This window comes from Juglans microcarpa x Juglans regia, chromosome 8D (genome assembly GCF_004785595.1).
Source record: "Juglans microcarpa x Juglans regia isolate MS1-56 chromosome 8D, Jm3101_v1.0, whole genome shotgun sequence".
Lineage (NCBI taxonomy): Eukaryota > Viridiplantae > Streptophyta > Magnoliopsida > Fagales > Juglandaceae > Juglans > Juglans microcarpa x Juglans regia.
This window is the reverse complement of record NC_054608.1, coordinates 4,824,147-4,842,732: the sequence shown is the minus strand read 5'-3', so window position 1 is coordinate 4,842,732 and position 18,586 is coordinate 4,824,147. Positions and strand designations below refer to the sequence as shown.

The following is an 18,586-nucleotide window of genomic DNA, read 5'->3' as shown; positions in this document are numbered from 1 at the left end:
AATTTTGTTTGTTTGTTCATATATATCTGTTAGTAGATTTGAACCTGATAAATTTTGTTGGGTTGCATGGATGTCAATCAGTGATTCTACTGGTTTGGTTTCTTGTGTGTTCTGTGTTTTCTTGAATCATTACAATGTTTCTTGCATTGTGTGTATTCTCTATTTGAATTTTCTATTATTGCGGTGATGATTTTTCTTTCTCTATTAATGTTTATTCTGTGTATTGATATAAGGAACCCAGAAGCTTTTTCTCTTGTGCTATGTAACGAGAGGCAGGGTACTTTGCCCTTTTAGCTTGTCGTTGCAATTCATGTACTTGAGATTCCTTTATATCAATTTATTTGGTGTCCATTGAATACTTATAAAAAAAGTCATTTTTGGTTGATCCTTTTTTTTTTTTTTTGTGTATTTTTTGTGAATTGGTATCAATTTGTGCATAACTGCATATTGTAAAAACTTTAATGAGTTTCTGATTTAGGGTTTATTTTGTTGTTACAGTTTTTTTTTTCTTAAATATAAGATTTTATATTTTTATATCAGTTTTTTTGTTATAGCACATTTTTTATGGTAGCAGATTTTTTACATGGGAGCAGTTTTTTTATGGCAGAATTTTTTTTATGGTAGATGATTAAAATCAGAAAACCGGACCGAATCGGTAAAATCGGAAGTATTGGTTTAGGGGGGTAACCGGTGCGTAATCGGTTTATGAAAATGCAAAATCGGTACATACCGATTCGGTCCTAAATTTTATCTAAAACTGAACCGGTTACACCCCTACCCACACTCAAGCAAAATGGTGCCGTTTTGACTTTGGCAAGTTTTTAAGCGCTTGACCTCATCCTCACACTTCACTCTTCAGTTTCTCAAACACCCTAGTCTGATGGAGGGAGGAGACAACATATTGGAAGCCATCTACGAAGAGGATAACCTAGAAGACATCGACGATGTTGAGATGCTTGATGTGGAAGAAGGAGCCTAATCCCCAAAATGAGAAGGTACTAGGCAGTGGTGGAGATGTGAATTTAGTAAGTCAAGGATCTCAAAATAAAAACCACAAACGCATGGCAAGTAAGAAGAAGAATAAGAAAAAGAAGGGTGGCACAGGGCCGAAGCGCATGGCAAGTAAGAAGAAGAATAAGAAAAAGAAGGGTGGCACAGGGCCGAATGTTACAGATATAAACAGGTAACTTTTTGCAGAACTGGGAAGAAACATGCTTGTGCTCTGTATTGACGAGGCTCCTTTCTACAATTTATTACTTATTGGACATGGCTTCTTGGTTCAATGCATAATTCTTTCTGTATTGATAATGTGAATAATTATACTACTGTTTCAACTTATTCAGATCACTTGTTTAGTGTGTTGTCTTTAATCAAGTACGTGATGACCAAATAATCTTGGGCACCTTTGTTTAATTTGGTCAATGTTGTCAAGTGTTAAGTGCCAATAGATCTGCAATTCGTTTTCATTTCTCTCATATCATGGAAGAAAGCATCATATTTATTCTATCTCAGTTTCAATTTGTTACCCGAGGTTTCATTTTAGGCAATGAACTTCAAACATCAGGTGACAAATTCATCAGTTGTCTAATTATTTTTTATTTTTTGACAAGTAGTCCTCTAATTCTTTTTACATTGCAATTATAAGAATTTAGGCACTCATGCTTTTGTACTGAAATTTCCTAGTTTCTCTTCTTTTCAGGTTTGTGTTAGATACATGTAGGTTTCTGAAAGAGAAGAAATCATATATGGTATATGCGGCTGTTGGTTGTCTGGGAATTTCTGCACTAAGTGATCTCGTCAAGGAGGTATTATGCCCTTATGTTCAATCTAGTGTTGGATTCATAGGAAATGCATGCTAGATCAATTAGCTAACCAGCAAAGTTGGTTCTGAGTAAAGAAAACATATGTCTTAAATGTTAACTACTCATGGAGAGAAGCTATGTTATATAATATAACCCTGAAGTAATAATTTTCCCATCCACTATATAATTATTTTCTGCTGCATTTTTTATCTTCAGCAAATTTGAAATATGAGTCACCTTTCAGATTATTTGCACAACTTATATGCCTTTGCTGTGGTTAATTGTTTTTTTTTTAATCAGTAACCTTCTAAAATATTTATTTGGTTTTTTATATCCTTCTACTCTACCTCTTTGAATACCACTGGGCTTGTGGCCTTAGTATTTTGGACCAAGTGATTGTTATTGGGTGAATGGGCTGTGGACTTAGAGTTACTTTATGTATACCCTAAAGTTCAATGTGCTTCTTGAACTATCTACCTCTTCTTTCAATCTCCCTTTAAATTGTAATATTAAGGGGAAAAGTGATCCTATGGTTTGGAGTCATTGAACATAATGTACGTGCTCATATGAGGAAATGTGAGAATTTTGGTTGTGCTGGAATTTGGACCGGCCTTGGGCTGAAAATGCTAATCCACTCTATTTAGGGCCATATGTCCTTTCTTAGTTTCTGACGCTCAGTATTGTTTACCTACCCTTACAGATTTCTCTTACAGAAGCCGTTTTGCTCCTTTCAATCATGTGCTCTGAGCTATGATGTCCTCTGGCTAAACTACCTCGTGATTTGCTATTTGTGTATGTTGATATCATTTGCATGTTTCTTCTAGTTTTATCAGTCAGTATGCATGTAAAAAGCAATTACATTAGAGTTGAAAACAAGCATCATCTATTACTACTTAACACACTCCAATCTTCTTTTTTATTCTCAAAATGTGTCGATCATGTTTGCTATTTTAGATCCGGAAAAAAATTAGGCATAAATCAGAAATTTTGCAAGTGTAGCCAAAGGTTTTTTTATTTTGGATTTTTAAGTACCCTATTCTATGGCCTTTTCTTTTTAAAATATTTTCTCCGCTAGCGGGCTTTCCGCTGGTAATTTATGGGACCATTTGAGTGGGTTTTCTGCCCCCACCCCCTAAGGAAATAATATTCCCGATTGTCCATTGAATCTTCTACTATGCTGTTAGAAGACTTGAGGTCTAAAACAGACCATTAACTTAGACAAAAAGTTATTTAAGAACCTATAGATTCAGGGGCATGTGTGCTTTTTTCAAGGTTAGCAGTGCGTATAAATTTAAATAGGAGTATAATACACATTATGCACATTATACCTTGCTCTCTGCTTAGGCTGTTGCCTAAGCTTAGGTGAACATGTGCGCCTTTTAGAACAATTGCCTAGTTGCACAAGGCCTATTTGGGCAACCATGGTTGAGCTCTACGCAGGGACAACTGACAAGAAATTTTCTGTTGCTAATTTCTTTGGGTTTGTTTACATTGTAGGAAGAGTACATATCTCAATTGAAGTATATTCTTTCACTAAATCTTTAATATTGTATGTGTTTTCTATGCGTTCAGGAGTTGAAATTCTGATTGCTCATAGGGGAGACGTATTTAATACCTGGAAAGAGTGTCTTTTGATTCTTAATATTGTTTAAGTTCTCTTTTACTTTCCCCCCAGTAGGTACCTTCTGCTGTTGGGATATCTGTAATTATTGTGAGAGTTTCAGGTGGATGCGATTCAAACTTCTGGAGGTCAGATGACTGCAGATGGCAGCCGCTCTTGAACTGGTGGTGGCATATTATGGCGCATCATTAAAGCACGAGAACCAAAAGCCTATAAAGTGATAATGAATAAGGCAAAGGAGTTTGAGGTGTGCAACTACAGTTCATTTATTTTTATTTTTATGTAACATGAATTGCCTTGCTTTAGCTTAACTGTATCTTTTCCCTTTCCTAGTTACCTGCACATAGGCATCATGTTCATGTTTGTGTCTATCTCAAGGCTGTGTTTAATTAAGTAAATGGACATTGGAATGACTTACTGATAATCCCTGCTATCATATGGAGGGATGGGAGATTGTTTCTTGAAGTAAGCAAATTCCTCAATTCCAATAGGCATAATAAAAAAAGTGAGAACCTCGAACAATATAATGTTAGTCAATCTGAAAATTTAAATTGAAGTGCCTTTCCCATTCAATCATGCTTTTAGTTGCCACTTTGGTGCATTCTTTCTTTCTAGCTCTCCCTCACTTTTGGTGATGGTTGTCTACATATCATTATTTATATATTTATTATAATGTTTATTGACTAGTGTGGTAAAGAATCTTTTCCTTGCACTGGCAGCATTGCATTGTTGCGAAGCTGAAATTATCAGTATCGTTGCATCATTCATGATAATTTTAGAGAATAGAAAGTGCTAGCTAATGTTGCCTTATTGTTGTGCAGAAACAATTCAAACAACCAAATATTAGGCAAGGAACAAAGCAAAAGAAAGACGGTGGTTCATAAGGAACTGTCAATGCATTTATGAATAGGAATGCAGTCAGTTTGTCCGATGGTTCACAACTCATATCCAATGTGCAGAATCAACAAGAGCAGTTGAATACTGGAATTAAACGAGTACCTGTTCATGATAGGTTAAGGATACCTGTCTCATATGATGATGACCTTTTAGGACAAGATACCAAGGATGATGCAGCAGCTTGATTGTTGGAACAAAATGTTCAATGCATTTGGGTGGGGATGGGCCGTGTTCCTTGGAGGCAACAATTAATTTTCCCGTTTGACGGAGGTCGCCAGAGTATTGTTGCGTTTTGAATTTTCTTTTTACAAAATGTGTAATAGAATCTCAATTTAAGAATTCATTTCCTAATCATTAGCTCTTAATGTATTCGTTACTTACATTAGCATTTGTTACCTTTTAAATGTCATGGTAAGCTTCTTGAATTAGAAATTGGAAAAAGAACCTCAAATCCCTCCCCCCCCCCCCCCAAAAAAAAAAAAATCCAGGCCGCCTAATTGTTGATAATCTCTCCCCTAAACACTTATCTCTCCGTACACGTGAAAAACCACGATGATGGTGCTATGTCTCTGTTGGCGTTAATGGCATTTAGAGTATCGTGGTTTCTAGTGCTTTGTTTTCTTTTGGAGTGGTGGTTGGTTGCGATGGGGTCATGTAGAAACGTTATTATTGCTTTTAAGTTGTTTGAATTTAAGAGAAAAAATGAAAGGTGGCGGAGAATCACGTAGAGTAGCCGTCGGGTTGTGAAGTATATCTCCATTTATCAAAAAGCTTTTGTATGGTTGGTTGCAAAGGTGAAGGAATGTATAGCCTTTGGAGGATCCTTTGAGTTTCTTAGAACTCGTAGAAATGGGAATCAAGTACTTGTGGTGCAGAGACATCTCAACTATCATGGCAGATTCTTCTCTTTATTGGAGTTTGGACACGAGAAAAGGCACGATCTGATAGTGGTATCGGCAGGGAGGTAGGGCGAAGGATGGAGGAATTTTGGAGAGAATTTGAAGGAGCTCTTGCCTCATCCTTTGTTTCGGGTGAGAAAGACAGAGGCAAAGGTGGAGTGATTTCATGGCTGTCTCCACCTTCGACGACGTCGCTCAAGTTTTCCACATGGTCATACGAGATGCCTCGAGCAGTGAAACCAGCAGATAGGGCAGGCTTGCTAAGAACAGGAGGTTCTTCCATTTTGGTGATTGCACAAATTCGTGAGGAAGGTGGCAGGGCTACGGTGGGTCTGAATGAGGAAAACATCATTCTCGTGTTGGTTGAAATGGAAAAGCAAGTGGGGTTGTTGTCTGATAATATCAGATGGTTGAAATGGTGCGTAAGCGGAAAGAGCTAGCGCATGTGGGCTTAGGCTTGGGCCAAAGCTTACTGGGGCCTCTGCAGGTTGGGCAGACTGGTGTAGATGGGCTAGGCCAAGGCCCAGGCCCAAAGAAAGTTTGGAAAAAGAAATTTGGGCCCTCGCCAGAAATATCAGCTCAGGGGTGCTGTCTCCTCCCCACGTCGCCGATGGTGGTCAGGCGGACCCAGTCCCGGCATAGAAAGGGTTGCCGGTTGCCGTCGACTACCCTGGTGGGTCGGTAATGACCCATCGCTGGGAGGAAGTCAAGAATTTCGAGGAAGGGGAGTTTAGAGCAGTCTGCGTTGGGGGGGAATTTTCTGATGGGGAGATCAACAGGCTTCTACTGAAGTTCTTGTTGGAGGAGCTTGTCTCAAGGATGGGGGAACTGCTTTTGTCGAGGGAGCAACCTGAGGATGACGATTGCAGTGAGAAAAGCAGTCGTGAGGTACAGCTGGGTGAGTCGCAGGTGGGTTGCTCTTCTAGGCATCTGAATGAGGTGATGTGCTATCCCATCTTGTCTAGCTCCTGACTTAGTGGATTAGGTGCTGAAAAAGGTGGCGGAGCTGCAGGAGTATGTAGGGATTTCTTGTGTAGGCTATGAAGAGCAATTCAATGCTCTTTTAGTTGCTATTGAAAATGGTCGTTTAACGGAAGTAAAGTCTGCTGCTAAAAAAGATAGAGAGTTGAAAAGATTGTTGTGCTATATTAATTATGATAATAAGGAGGGCAATGTGGGGAGGGAAAGATTGAAGGGGAGGGGAGGGGAGGGGGGGGGGGGCAGTTTTTCTTATAAAGCCTAAAATCTTATCTTGGAATGTTAGGGGGTTAACGATGCTAATAAGTGACTTCGCATTCGTTCCCTCATTCATAGTTGGAAAGTTGATATTGTATACTTCCAAGAGACGAAGTTGAGTCATGTTGACAGAAATATTATCCGGCATTTATGGGGTTGTTCTTTTGTGGGATGAAGTATCTTAGCATCATTGGGTGCTTCTGGAGGGGTATTGTTGATGTGGGATATGTGAGTGGTGGAATTAGTAGAGGATTGTATTGAGAATTATTTAGTGGCCATCTCTTTCAAGAATATTGTGGATGGGTGGAGGTGGGCTCTTGCGAGAGTGTACGGGCCTAATAGGGATAGAGATAGACGATTACTATGGGAGGAGCTGGCGGGAGTGTATTATATTTGGGAATTACCTTGGGTTGTGTGCGTGGATTTTAATGTGGTACATTTTCCTTGTGAGAGGACGGGAACTACTTCTTTGTCACGGGCAATAGAAGATTTCTCAGAGCTGATTTTTTACCTCAATTTGATTGATATTCCTCTGGTAGGGGGTTTTACACTTAGTCAAATGTTAGAGGGGGTCAAGATTGGATAGGTTTCTAGTCTCTTCTTCTTGGGAGACACATTATCCGGACCTAAGCCAAAAGCGCTTGCCTTGGGTATGTTCGGATCATTTTTCCATTTTGCTAGACTGTGGCGGTATTCATGGGGGAATGCTATATTTCAAATTTGAAAATATGTGGCTCCATAAGGTCGGTTTTGATGAGAAGGTGAGGAATTGGTGGGCCTCCTACTCTTTCCATGGCACCCCTAGTTTTATTGTGGCATGTAAACTTAAAGCTCTCAAGCTAGATTTAAAGAAGTGGAATATTGAGACTTTTAGACATACCGATGAGCAAAAGAATCTTCTGTGGAACGAGTTGAATTCTCTAGAAGCAGGGGAGGTTAGTGAGGAGTCTTTGTTGAGAAAAATTGAGGTGGCGTCCGAAATAGTAAGTTTTGTTGCTACAAGAAATCTCTTGGCATCAAAAATCTAGGATGACGTGGTTGAAGGAGGGTGGCAAATGTATTAAGTTCTTTCAGAAGATGACAAACTCCCACAGGCGTAATAATGTGATTGAGGTGATTCAATTTGACAATACGGTGCATCAAACTCTAGCGGATATTCAAGACCACATAGAGAATTATTATGAAGATCTTCTCGAAGAGACGAAGGTGTGGCAACCTAAACTGGATGAGTTACTTTTTGAACAGCTGGATGGTAGTGCAGCGAGTTTGTTGGAGAGACCATTTGAGGAGTACGAAGTGTAGCAGGTGGTGAGAGGTATGTGTAAAGATAAAGCCCTAAGGTTGGACAGTTTCTCTATGACTTTTTTTCAAGAGTGTTGGAGCATAGTGAAGGATGATGTGATGAGGATCTTTCATGAGTTTCATTGTTGTCACAAGTTTGAGAAGTCCCTCAATGCTACTTTTATTGCACTCATTCCGAAGATTGCGGGTGCCATTGAGCTGAAAGATTTCCACCCTATTAGTTTGGTAGGCGAGATCTATAAAATCATTTCGAAGGTATTAACTAATGGAATGAGTTTGGTAATGGACAAAATCATTTCCAAGCCTTAAAATGCCTTTGTATGTGGCCGACAAATTTTGGATTCAGTTTTGGTAGCGAATGAGTGCTTGGACAGCTAGTTGAGGGATGGTATTCCAGGAGTTCTTTGCAAGTTGGATATGGAAAAGGCCTATGATCATGTGTACTGGGATTTTCTGATTTATATGCTGAGGAGGTGTGGCTTTGGTGATAGGTGGTGTGGTTGGGTGAAACATTGTGTATCATCCGTTTGGTGTTTTGTTTTAGTTAATGGCCAACCTTGTGGATTTTTTTAGAGTTCGAGGGGATTGAGACAAGGGGATCCGTTATCTCATTTTCTCTTTGTTTTAGTGATGGAGGCTCTGAGTTGCATGGTGGAGGCGACAGTAAGGGAGGTTTTATTGCTGATTTTTCAGTGGATAATACTAACACTGGTGCGTTTTCCATTTCCCACTTATTGTATGCGGATAACACCTTAATTTTTTGTGATGCTGACAGTGGACAGCTTCAAGCTTTAAGGGTTGTTCTTTTGTGTTTTGAAGTTGTTTCAGGGCTCAAGGTGAATTTGGAAAAGTCGAAATTGGTCCTGGTAGGGGAGGTGGAAAATATCAACCATCTAACAGAGTTGTTGGGGTATAAAGTGGCATCTCTTCCTATGAAATACCTCGGACTTCCTTTGGGAGTCTCTTTCAAAGTAAAAAATATTTGGGGTGGTGTGGTAAAAAAGGTAGAAAAAATATTGGCGGGGTGGAAACGGCTCTACTTATCAAAAGGGGGGAGACTAACTCTCATCAAAAGTACACTCTCCAATGTTCCTACATACTTTCTCTCATTATTCCCTTTATTGGTGGAAGTGGCCAATTTGATTGAAAAATTGTATAGGGCCTTCTTGTGGGGTGGCACGGGTGAAGAACATAAATTTCACCTAGTGAGTTGGCAAAAAGTGTGTTGTCCAAAGGAGTTGGGCTTGGGGTTGCGCAATTTGTTCTTTTTTAATAAAACTCTCATTGGAAAGTGGCTGTGGAGATTCCATTTGGAAAGGAATTCACTGTGGAGCTTGGTTATTGATCGGAAGTATCGTTGTGATCGAGGAGTTGGTGTTCCAAGGAGGGTAGGGGTACTTATGGGGTGAGCCTCTGGAAATTTATTAGAAAGGGGTGGAAGATGTTTGTAAAACACACTAATTTTAAGGTGGGAGATGTACAAGAATCAGTTTTTGGTTTGATGTATGGTGTGGTGAGAGAGTCTTATTTTTTGTTTTTCCAGGTGTTTTCAAATTGGCGACGAATCAGCAGGTCGTTGTTTCAGATGTAATATGTTGAGCCACTGGTAATGTACATTGTAATATGATCTTATCTAGAAACGCGTAGGATTGGGAAGTGGATGAAATAGCAGGTTTTTACAGCTTTCTTTATTCCAAGAAGATAGGAGAAAATGTGAGAGATAGAATGCTGTGGAAACACTTGGGGAGCAGAAAATTCTCAGTTAAATCTTTCTACAAAGTCCTGGCAGCACATCAGCCCATTTGGTTCCATTGGAAGGGTATTTGGAGAGTCCACGTACCCCCTAAAGTTGTATTTTTTACTTGGACTGCAATTTTAGGAAAGATTTTGATGGCTGATAATTTAAGGAAACGTGGTGTGATCATGATGGAGTGGTGTTACATGTGTAAAAACAATGGCGAATTGATTGAGATCTTTTTTTGCATTGTGAAGTGGCAATGGAATTATGGGCGGGTATTTTCAGTCAAGCTGGGTTGTCTTGGGTCATGCCCAAGAGTGTGGTGGATCTTTTAGCATGTTGGAATAGGTATCATCATTGCTCCCAACTAACAGCGACGTGGAGGATGGTTCCTTTGTGCTTATTGTAGTGTATATGGATGGAACGCAATGAGAGGTGTTTCAACATCAAGGAGAGAACTGTGGGGGAATTGTGGAACTTTTTTGTATTTTCTTTAGTTCAATGGTTTGCTGCTATTGTATTAAAGGGAGGGAATGCCCATGAGTTCTTGCTTTCTTTTCAGCTTTCTAGAATATAATTAGGTGTCTCTTTTGTATACTTCCTGTATACATGGGTTGTGCCTAGTTTCATTCAATCAATAAAGTTTCTTACTTATAAAAAAATTCTTGCATTATTTAATAACTTTTTGGTGCTTAACCGATAAGCGGATGATGCACCAACAGCTTTATTGTCGAAAGCAGTTGTTATGGGTATTTCTTTTCAACAAATATTGTTTTCTTAACAAGTGATTGCACATATTGGCGGCTTTGAAATCTTGAAAAAGTACATTGTCAATGTTAAAATAACTCAAAATTTAGCCAAAAGGTCATTGCAGATACAGGAAGGGCCATTACAGAGGGTGAAAAGTTTTTATGGTTTGTCCATTGACACAAGTGTTACTTCTTTTGCAAAAAGAGGCAAACCACACTGCAGTCATCTACTTTTGCAGTAGGGTACTTCTTCCTCCATGCAGTGGTAGCTGCCTCCACCACAACTCTTGCTGCTGCCTGTTCACTCTTTGCAGCCCACACAATGGCTGCAACTTGGTCATTACTGAGAACATCCCAGACCTACATTAAAAGGGAAAAAAACATGTTATTCTAGGGGTTCTTGATCCTAGAAGTTCAATGAAGAGGAGAATGAACACTTGAACATGTAAAAACTAGTTGTTCTACATTCAAATGACCCCTTACCCCATCAGTTGCAAGGATAATGAATTGGTCATTAGAAGTTAGGCGGTGATAGTAGACATTAGGGATGGCAATGATGCCATGGTCTTTGAGTACGAAGTCTCCAAAGGCTCGTGACATGGCTAGGCCCGGAGTGTCTTCGTGGGGCAGCCACACTCGTTGGATATGTGGTTCTTGTTTCAGTGCGGCCACCCGGCCATTGCAGTTCTTTATTCTTTCTGCTTCACCTATGTCAATTGGAAATTGATCAATCACTAATGTGGCAATTTATCTGAAAGTAGGGAACTCGGCATAGACAAGGTGAATAAAAATAATATATACAACAGCCTTGGTGTGAAAAGTACCCTGGAAAAATAGCAACCCATGGTTCTATAATTTCATGAGGACTCTGCTACTCACAAACCGGTTTGTAAACACACTATTTGTTTTAGAATCCATTCAAGTTAATTTAAAAAACACCAATATATTTATATGCTAGCTAATGTGCCTTCCACATCAATGATGTGTTGGGTGTCTCAATAACTAGACTTGCATATAGATTTTTTTTTCCTCAGTTTCTCACTGCAGTAGAGAAGGAAATGAGGTCTTACAAGGTAAGCCTGGCTTTAAGTCTGTGGTTAACTGAACGGCCGTGACTTCATTCTTTGTCATCGTTCCTAAGATTGCCCTTGAATCCCCAAGATTAGCTATAATAAGATCTTCACCCTGCTTAGTTTTCCATTCATACAAAAAAGAAAAGAAAATCAAAAGAAAGATTCAGTTAACTTCTCCAAATAGATTCAGAAACAAAATGGAAGAATTCTTTGGTCTTGTTACCTGTCTTATAGCAACTACTGCAGTGGTTCCACTACAAGAGCAGTCCAAATTCTCTTGCAGCTTTATCTCCTTGTCCATGACCTTGAAGGCACTGATACAAGCCTCTTTCCATATATGGCAACTCTTGCTTGGCATCGATTCATCATCTATTCCCACCATATTTTGCAAACTATCATCATCTGCTACTGCTGCATTAATCCTTGAGAGAGAGCTCTTTTGGGTTAATAAGAGTGAAGGCAGGTGGTTACAGACTAGCTTGCTCACTACATGACCATTCTTCCCATGCCCATCAAAAACTCCACATAAAGCTCCGTCTTCCACTCCATAGCCCTTACCACAGAAAAAACACATGCAATTTCAACGAAGGATCTTTTAACTTATAAATTCAGTAGAAGATACTAAATTGAGAAGTGAAACTTTTCTCATGGGAATGAAAACCAGCTTGATTCTAATCTAATAACAACCTGTAAAGTTAAAGGATCATAGATACAATTTGAGAGTGAACCATTAACAAACCTGGTGAAGAATGGCAGCATCTTGGTTTAGTCCTTTGCTCCCTTGCTTAGAGTAAAGAGAACAAAAGTCCAGAGCTCCATTAGAAACTTTATTTCCTTGCAAGAATATCACATTTTCATTGCAATCCTCAGCATCATGAATCTCCCGAGATTCAACTGATCCGCAGATTCCCATTGCAACTAAAAATGATTTTGTTCTGTTTTGCACTTACTTTTATAGTCCAATATTAATGATGCAGTTTCCTTAATGATGAGTTTAAGGACCCCAAAGTGCGCATGTTATAGCAAAATACATATAGAAAGAATTAGAACTGTAGAAGTGGCTCCCAGGGGTCTGAAAGCATGCTTTTGGGGTCCAATAACTCACTTTTTTTAATGTTGGGTATTATTTTAGCTTGCCCCAAGATTCACTTGAAGGGGCATGTGATGTCAGGTGTATTTTTTATTGGTTGGTTCCTCCTCAGATGTGAGGTGCAACCTAAAAAGTATGAATAGTGGTATCAGTTGTACATCCCATTTTACAATCAACCAATATGATAGTGCATTTCATAAAAAAATGCTAGGATTTTTTTTATTAGAATTTCAAGTTTTACAAAATTACCCATTGTAAAGGTGGGGGTGGACATGCCATGGAAGAGTAAAAGCGTCTTTTTATTTTTTTCCTTGCTATGAGGAAACATAAACATATGACCAACCAATTAAATGTTGCCATGCCTCACCTTGACACTAGTTTAATAGGGAGGTTCAAATTTCGAGCAAAAGATAAAGCATGATTATGTGAGACTATACCCACTTGTGGCTCCAGCTACAAATAAAAAATGGATCACCTCTACCAATAGATGAAAAAGATAGCAGCTGACCATTGACCAGTTCCATCCACATTACAGGAAAGAGGGATTGGATCCATGCCAATTAGGATCTCTCTGTCTCTCTGTCTCTCTCTCTGCGTGTTAAGCCCTATGGCAGCTGGAATCAGCTACAGAAGTTTGGACAAATTCATGAAAAGATGCAGATGGTCAAACTCTAAAAACAATATACAGTGATCGATTAGTTTTTATATTCAGAGTCTTAGACTGTATTTAGATGTTGAACTCAGTTCTTTATAAATAATAGTGAATTAAGTAGTAGATGGAGTTATGTGGAGCCCACCTAAACTGAGTTTAAAGTGTGTTTGGATGTTAAGATGAGTTCAATACTTTTTATGGAAAGTTTAAAAAGGTTATGAGTCCCACGTATAAAAATGTATTAAGTTAAAAAATATTGTTTGTGGATCCCACGTGTAAAGAGATTTTGAATTGAAATGAGTTTAGTAATTTGAGAGTGAATGTTTAGATGTTAGACTTAGTTTAAAATTAGACTGAGCTTAACTGAGTCTTACAACTAAATACAGTTAGTAGTATTATTATCATCTTACATTATTGTGTGCTTGCATCTACAATTGGATAGGGACCGACCTTTGATGCATCACGCCGGTAGATCTCTTTTAAGTGTTTAAGGCTCATCACATGGACAAATCATCTTATCATTTGTCTTAGTTGACTTTCATATATATATATATATATATATTGCTCTTCATCTTAAATTTTGTTATTTTGAATTACACTCGTTGATATGACACATTCCAAATGGTTTCCATTTAAGTGGTTGACATATGAAGCCACTTAAAATGTTCCACATCAACGGAAATAATAACGCAAAGAATCAGAGCCAAAGCAAGTGTGCTTATTGTCATGATTGAAGCATGATTCTAGAATAAAAAAACATGGAAAAATAAGGGGATAATCAAAAGTTTGATGCAAGTTGATAAAGAAAGCATTCTATAAGGGGAAAAAAGAACTAGTCAATTAATTCTTTTTTCTTTATTATAATTAGTAAATTAATTCATTTTAGTAGTAGAAAAACTTTAGCCTTACGTGAAAGGGCAATGTGTGTTGTTGAAAGATAATTGAAGCTTTCCATTTTTTTTTCCAAACTTTTTTTTAAAGCTAATTTTTTTTAATATATATAAAACTACCTCACTTGTAGCGGAGGAAAACCGTGACAACAAATATCACTTAAGGGTTACATCTCGGCCAAAAATATAAAAACTTACTACCCACTCACTGATAATTTACAACGAAGACCTCACGCTTTCCGTGGGATATTCGACCAACAACTATAAATCTTTGTCTCCACTGTACGTAGCTCCCAACTTGGCCAAATGGTCTGCAACCTGGTTCACCTCGTGGAACACATGGTGGCATGAAATAGTCAGATTTCTTTTAACCTTTGTGATCTTATCCCACAACTCCCTATGAAACCATTGACAGCACCCTTGCCCTTGCATCCATCGTACCACAATCATAGAGTCTGATTCTACCTCAACATTTGGAAAACTCTTTTATATGCATATCATTAATCCTTCTAGTTGAGCTTTCCTGATTGTGTTAATTCCCTTTATATAATGCCTCAGATCAGTATTTGATTAAAGGCTGCACTTTAAGTTTTATATGTAACGAAGCCTCTTTAAAGGCAATACTTCACCTAATGAGTTGGCCCCACAATGCATCTCTCGATCCATTGGATGATTTAATATCCCAATCATTTTCAACAATATATATATATATATATATATATAAATATATTACTGAATATATATATATATATACACTAATTTGGAGTTGAAGTTTTAATTGATTGCTTAAAAAACTCAGTTCACTTAAGGGGCTTATATGTACGTACTTTATGTTAGGCGTTAGGAATTTTTGGGAGTTTGGTATTTTTTATGATTGTAATTATAGTGATTCCTCCGCCTTAGCGAGGATTTTTTAATAAAGTATGAAGGTGCTGACCTCCTTTTTTTTTAACAAAAAAAAAAAAAAAAACCACTACTGCTGCAGTAAAGGGACCAGCACCAGTTAACAAGGCTCTTATTCAATTATGTCGAATCCAATTGAGGGGGAATAGTTTTAATTATTTGTTGGAAGATTTTCCTGTGTAAAAAGTGAGGGGTAATCAAGTCTTATGGAGGTTTCACCCTTTTTTTTTTTTTTTTTTTTTTAATGTCGAATCCAATTTAATAAAACTCAAATTTTATTTCATGGAACATTCAATTTATATTACTTGCTTTGTAGATATCAAATTCCAAATGTGCTCGAACTTTGAGCTGCACAGTCCATCTTAAAACAAAACTGATGTTTAGAAAGACACACTTAGACATTTATATCATTTGACATTGCGCATGTTAAGCAGTATTGTGAACATATTCCTACAATCTCTCCCTTATGAAGATATTCTAGGAATTAATGACTTTTGATTAGAATAATATTACATGTACGTACAATTTTATATATAATATTCATTTTATTAGGTTTTTTTTTTTTTTTTAAGCGGTATTGTGAACATATTCCTATAATCTCTCCCTCACGAAGATACTCTACGAATATGTGACTTTTGACCAGAGTAATATTACTTGTACTTACAATTTTATATACAATACCCATTTTATCAATTTTTTTTTTTTTTTTTAATTTCAAATTTCACAAATTTCAATATATTTATGGCTAACACGTCAAGACGTATAGTTACGAGGGTAAAAATTATAAGCATTTTCTTTTTCGCTATCATACCACTTTTAGGACTATGAACGGCCAATCCACCTAAAAGCAACTGGTATTAAGAAGGCACAATCATCCTTTTTGACATTTGACATTGTACTCTCTAGACCTATTTGAAAGAAATTGAAGGAAGCGTTATAAATCTATAACGGTACAGAACAACAATCCCACCTTGTAGCTTGATTTCTGTTTTAAAACTCTTTTTCGTCTCAGTTTACACTGCTGATAATATATTACTTTGGGGGTGACAAGTCATTCAGTTCTTATTCGATCCTTTTGGAATTATTACAAGCAGGATGGATATGTCATTTCAGTTTGAAGTGCTTAAACTTGTGGTAATTGATGGAAAAACTGTTGAGATGGGATAATCTAAACATACACATTTGAGGAGCTTAATTATGTATCCAACTTTGGCAATATATATATATATATACACACACATACACAGTAACAGATATATTATGTATATATAATTTTACTAAAATACCCTCAACATAATGGCACAAGCCTTAGAAGGGGAAAAATTGAAGAAGCTTTAATTCAATTTATGTTTCCTTCCTATCTCCATATCCACTGATTTTGTTATTTCGAAGCTTCACTGAAATCAAATCAGCCTTCGGAGAGTTGCATCTGATCGGATTGCATCAATATTCCTCTTCACCATTATTGTAGTTATAACCATAAACATCCTCTTCATTTTCAAAGTCCGCAAGCAATTCATTGCCATACATTCCGTTGACATCTTCTTGTTCCAAGTTTTCATACCCTTGTCCCAGTTCATCATAATTGTCTGTCATATCCCCGTCATGCTCCTTCTCACCATTACTTTGCCCTTCGGCATGGCCATCATCATTTGATGCTTTGAGTTTTTTATTCGAATCAGACGATGGCTGCAAGAAATCAATAAAGATATAATAAGTACAAACAGTGATAAAATTTAAGAAAGACAAAAAATCTTCAAATTCAAATCTGAAATGATCCCCCCCTCCCTATGAAATGGAAACAGCATCTCAACGAGGGCTTTGTTAGATTGTCCTCGCACCCAACACTTATGATTCCGGCAGCTGGGATTGGTTCTGCTCTTGCAAACTGTATCTTTTGTTTATAAAAAATTAAAATGGAGAGAAATCCTTGAGCTCTTACAGTTTTCCTATGTTATAAACTTAAGAAGAATACCATTATGAATGGAATGTGAACTGGTGGATAAAATACATGAATTGTAAGAGTAAGAAGTGGTAATGTATATCATACCCTCTCAAAGCTTGTTTTATTGCTACAGCCAGGTTCAAGAAGGAATTATGTGTGCATGAGGATATACTATATTAGATATATATATATATATATATATCCCATCATAATTTAGACTTTAACCATAAAAACAAAAGAAAATAAGCATACCTTTTCTGCAAAGAGTGTCTCCAATACATCGTAGTTGATTTTCGAACTGAGTCTCTATTAACATGAACAATGTGTGCAGTCAGAACAGAGGCATTACCACGGGCAATTAAAAAAAAAAAAAAAACTAAAGTAATAAACATAACGGTGTTTATGTCTGAAAACAAGACCACCACTGAAATGAATATTAAAGAAGAAAATACGGCGCCAAATAGGGGTGTAATCGGTCCGGTCCATGATTTTTCCCGACCAGACCGATTACCCCTAAGGACCGGACCAAACTGTTAGCTATCGGTCCGGTCGGTCCAATGCGGTCCATATGAGTTAGGTACATTTTTTTTCCTCTTTTCTTTTTCAGGAAAATTAGTTAATACAAAAAATTAATTAAATTAGTAAAATTAAAATTAAGTGAACTCTTTAATGTGGGTTATGTAACTAACTCATTAAAAAAAATAATTAATTATAATTATATCTATGATGTTAATAGTTACTCACTTAGTACTTCAGTATTTACAATGGCCAATATTAAAATTCTAACATTTAATATGTGGTTAATGAATATGAAATAATTTAATTGTCCATAGATTATTTATGCTTACTTACAACTTAGGTATCTTAAAAAATTACCTAATTACTTTAATAATAATAGAGTATGTATGTACATATAATAACATATATTATCATATGATATATTAGTTAATTGATAACATATATTATTTTAACATTTTATATGGTCAATGATAGTAGATTAGATGAAAATTACATAATTAACTTATACAACTATTATATAAAATAAAATATTATATATATAAAATATTTAAAAAATTTATAACAATCTAATTTGGTTGGTTTCGGTCCGGTCCGGTCCAAAAAATCCACATTGGACCGGACCGGACCGAAAACCGAATTCCTCATAGACAAAGGACCGAAACCGACCAAAAAAAAATTTGGTAGACCAGACCGAGACCGGAAATTTTTTTACCCCTAGCGCCAAACCAAGCTAAGTGGAAACAATAGACATAGATGAACCAGTAAAGATAGAACTCTGATTAATTTGGTTGAGTTGATTACCATGTGATCAAAATACCACAGGCTCCATAGCCATTTTACATATTGAGTACTACAAGACTTACCTTCTTGATCAGCATTTGATGAGCTGCTTCTGCAGCAGTTTGAGCAGGATTGGCATTCACATCTTGTTTTCGTTTCCGCTCCTAATTTATAGGAAACCAAACATGTCAAGGTATCATTAGAAGATAAAGAATTTGCAATAAGAATTACAAGACAAGCAAAACTATTACTTCAACACAATCATAAATAAATAGAGAGGATACACAAATGAAATGCCGGCAGTTGATAGGAGAGTACATCATGCTAAAAGACTATTTAGGCAGAAACATTCATTTTGTGTTTAACTGACAAGCAGATATTTGAAGGAATCTTAACAACAGTATAAGCAACTGTCAAGAGAAACTGCACAGGGTCAAGCCTTTTCCTTTTCATTTTTTAGTTGGAAAAAAAAGTGCAGTGTTTAGAATCA

General features: G+C 37.1%; 2 protein-coding genes and 1 pseudogene across 7 annotated transcripts in view; 1 reads left to right on the top strand and 2 right to left on the bottom strand.

Moving 5' to 3' along the window:
• The first annotated feature begins 665 nt into the window (after positions 1 to 665).
• On the top strand, positions 666 to 4,708 carry LOC121243384 (annotated as a pseudogene).
• Positions 4,709 to 10,302: 5,594 nt separating this feature from the next.
• LOC121243383 (probable protein phosphatase 2C 72) lies at positions 10,303 to 12,509 on the bottom strand. Its single transcript, XM_041141500.1, has 5 exons — positions 12,057 to 12,509; positions 11,541 to 11,870; positions 11,315 to 11,429; positions 10,728 to 10,951; positions 10,303 to 10,604 (listed from the first exon to the last, which is right to left on the bottom strand). The coding sequence occupies exons 1-5, from the start codon at positions 12,228 to 12,230 to the stop codon at positions 10,431 to 10,433; spliced, it is 1,017 nt and encodes a 338-aa protein (XP_040997434.1). The 5' UTR covers positions 12,231 to 12,509; the 3' UTR covers positions 10,303 to 10,430.
• Positions 12,510 to 16,016: 3,507 nt separating this feature from the next.
• The window catches only part of LOC121243375 (transcription factor IIIB 60 kDa subunit-like), a 64,735-nt gene continuing 62,165 nt past the window's right edge, over positions 16,017 to 18,586 (bottom strand). For all 6 annotated transcript variants that reach the window (XM_041141489.1, XM_041141490.1, XM_041141488.1 and 3 more), the window contains 3 exons: positions 18,180 to 18,260; positions 17,050 to 17,103; positions 16,017 to 16,541 (listed from right to left, as the gene is read on the bottom strand). In XM_041141489.1, the coding sequence (XP_040997423.1) occupies positions 16,296 to 16,541; positions 17,050 to 17,103; positions 18,180 to 18,260 (381 nt within the window). In that variant the 3' untranslated portion in view covers positions 16,017 to 16,295. The remainder of the gene's footprint in view (positions 16,542 to 17,049; positions 17,104 to 18,179; positions 18,261 to 18,586) is intronic.

What these genes read in the sequence shown, in the direction of transcription:
- LOC121243383 (XM_041141500.1), bottom strand. Translation starts at nt 12,230, where the DNA reads ATGGGAATCTGCGGATCAGTTGAATCTCGGGAGATTCATGATGCTGAG. An exon ending in CAGTAGTTGCTATAAGACAG is followed by an intron (nt 11,430 to 11,540) that starts GTAACAAGACCA and finishes AAAACTAAGCAG; the next exon opens with GGTGAAGATCTTATTATAGC. An exon ending in TTATCCTTGCAACTGATGGG is followed by an intron (nt 10,605 to 10,727) that starts GTAAGGGGTCAT and finishes CTTTTAATGTAG; the next exon opens with GTCTGGGATGTTCTCAGTAA.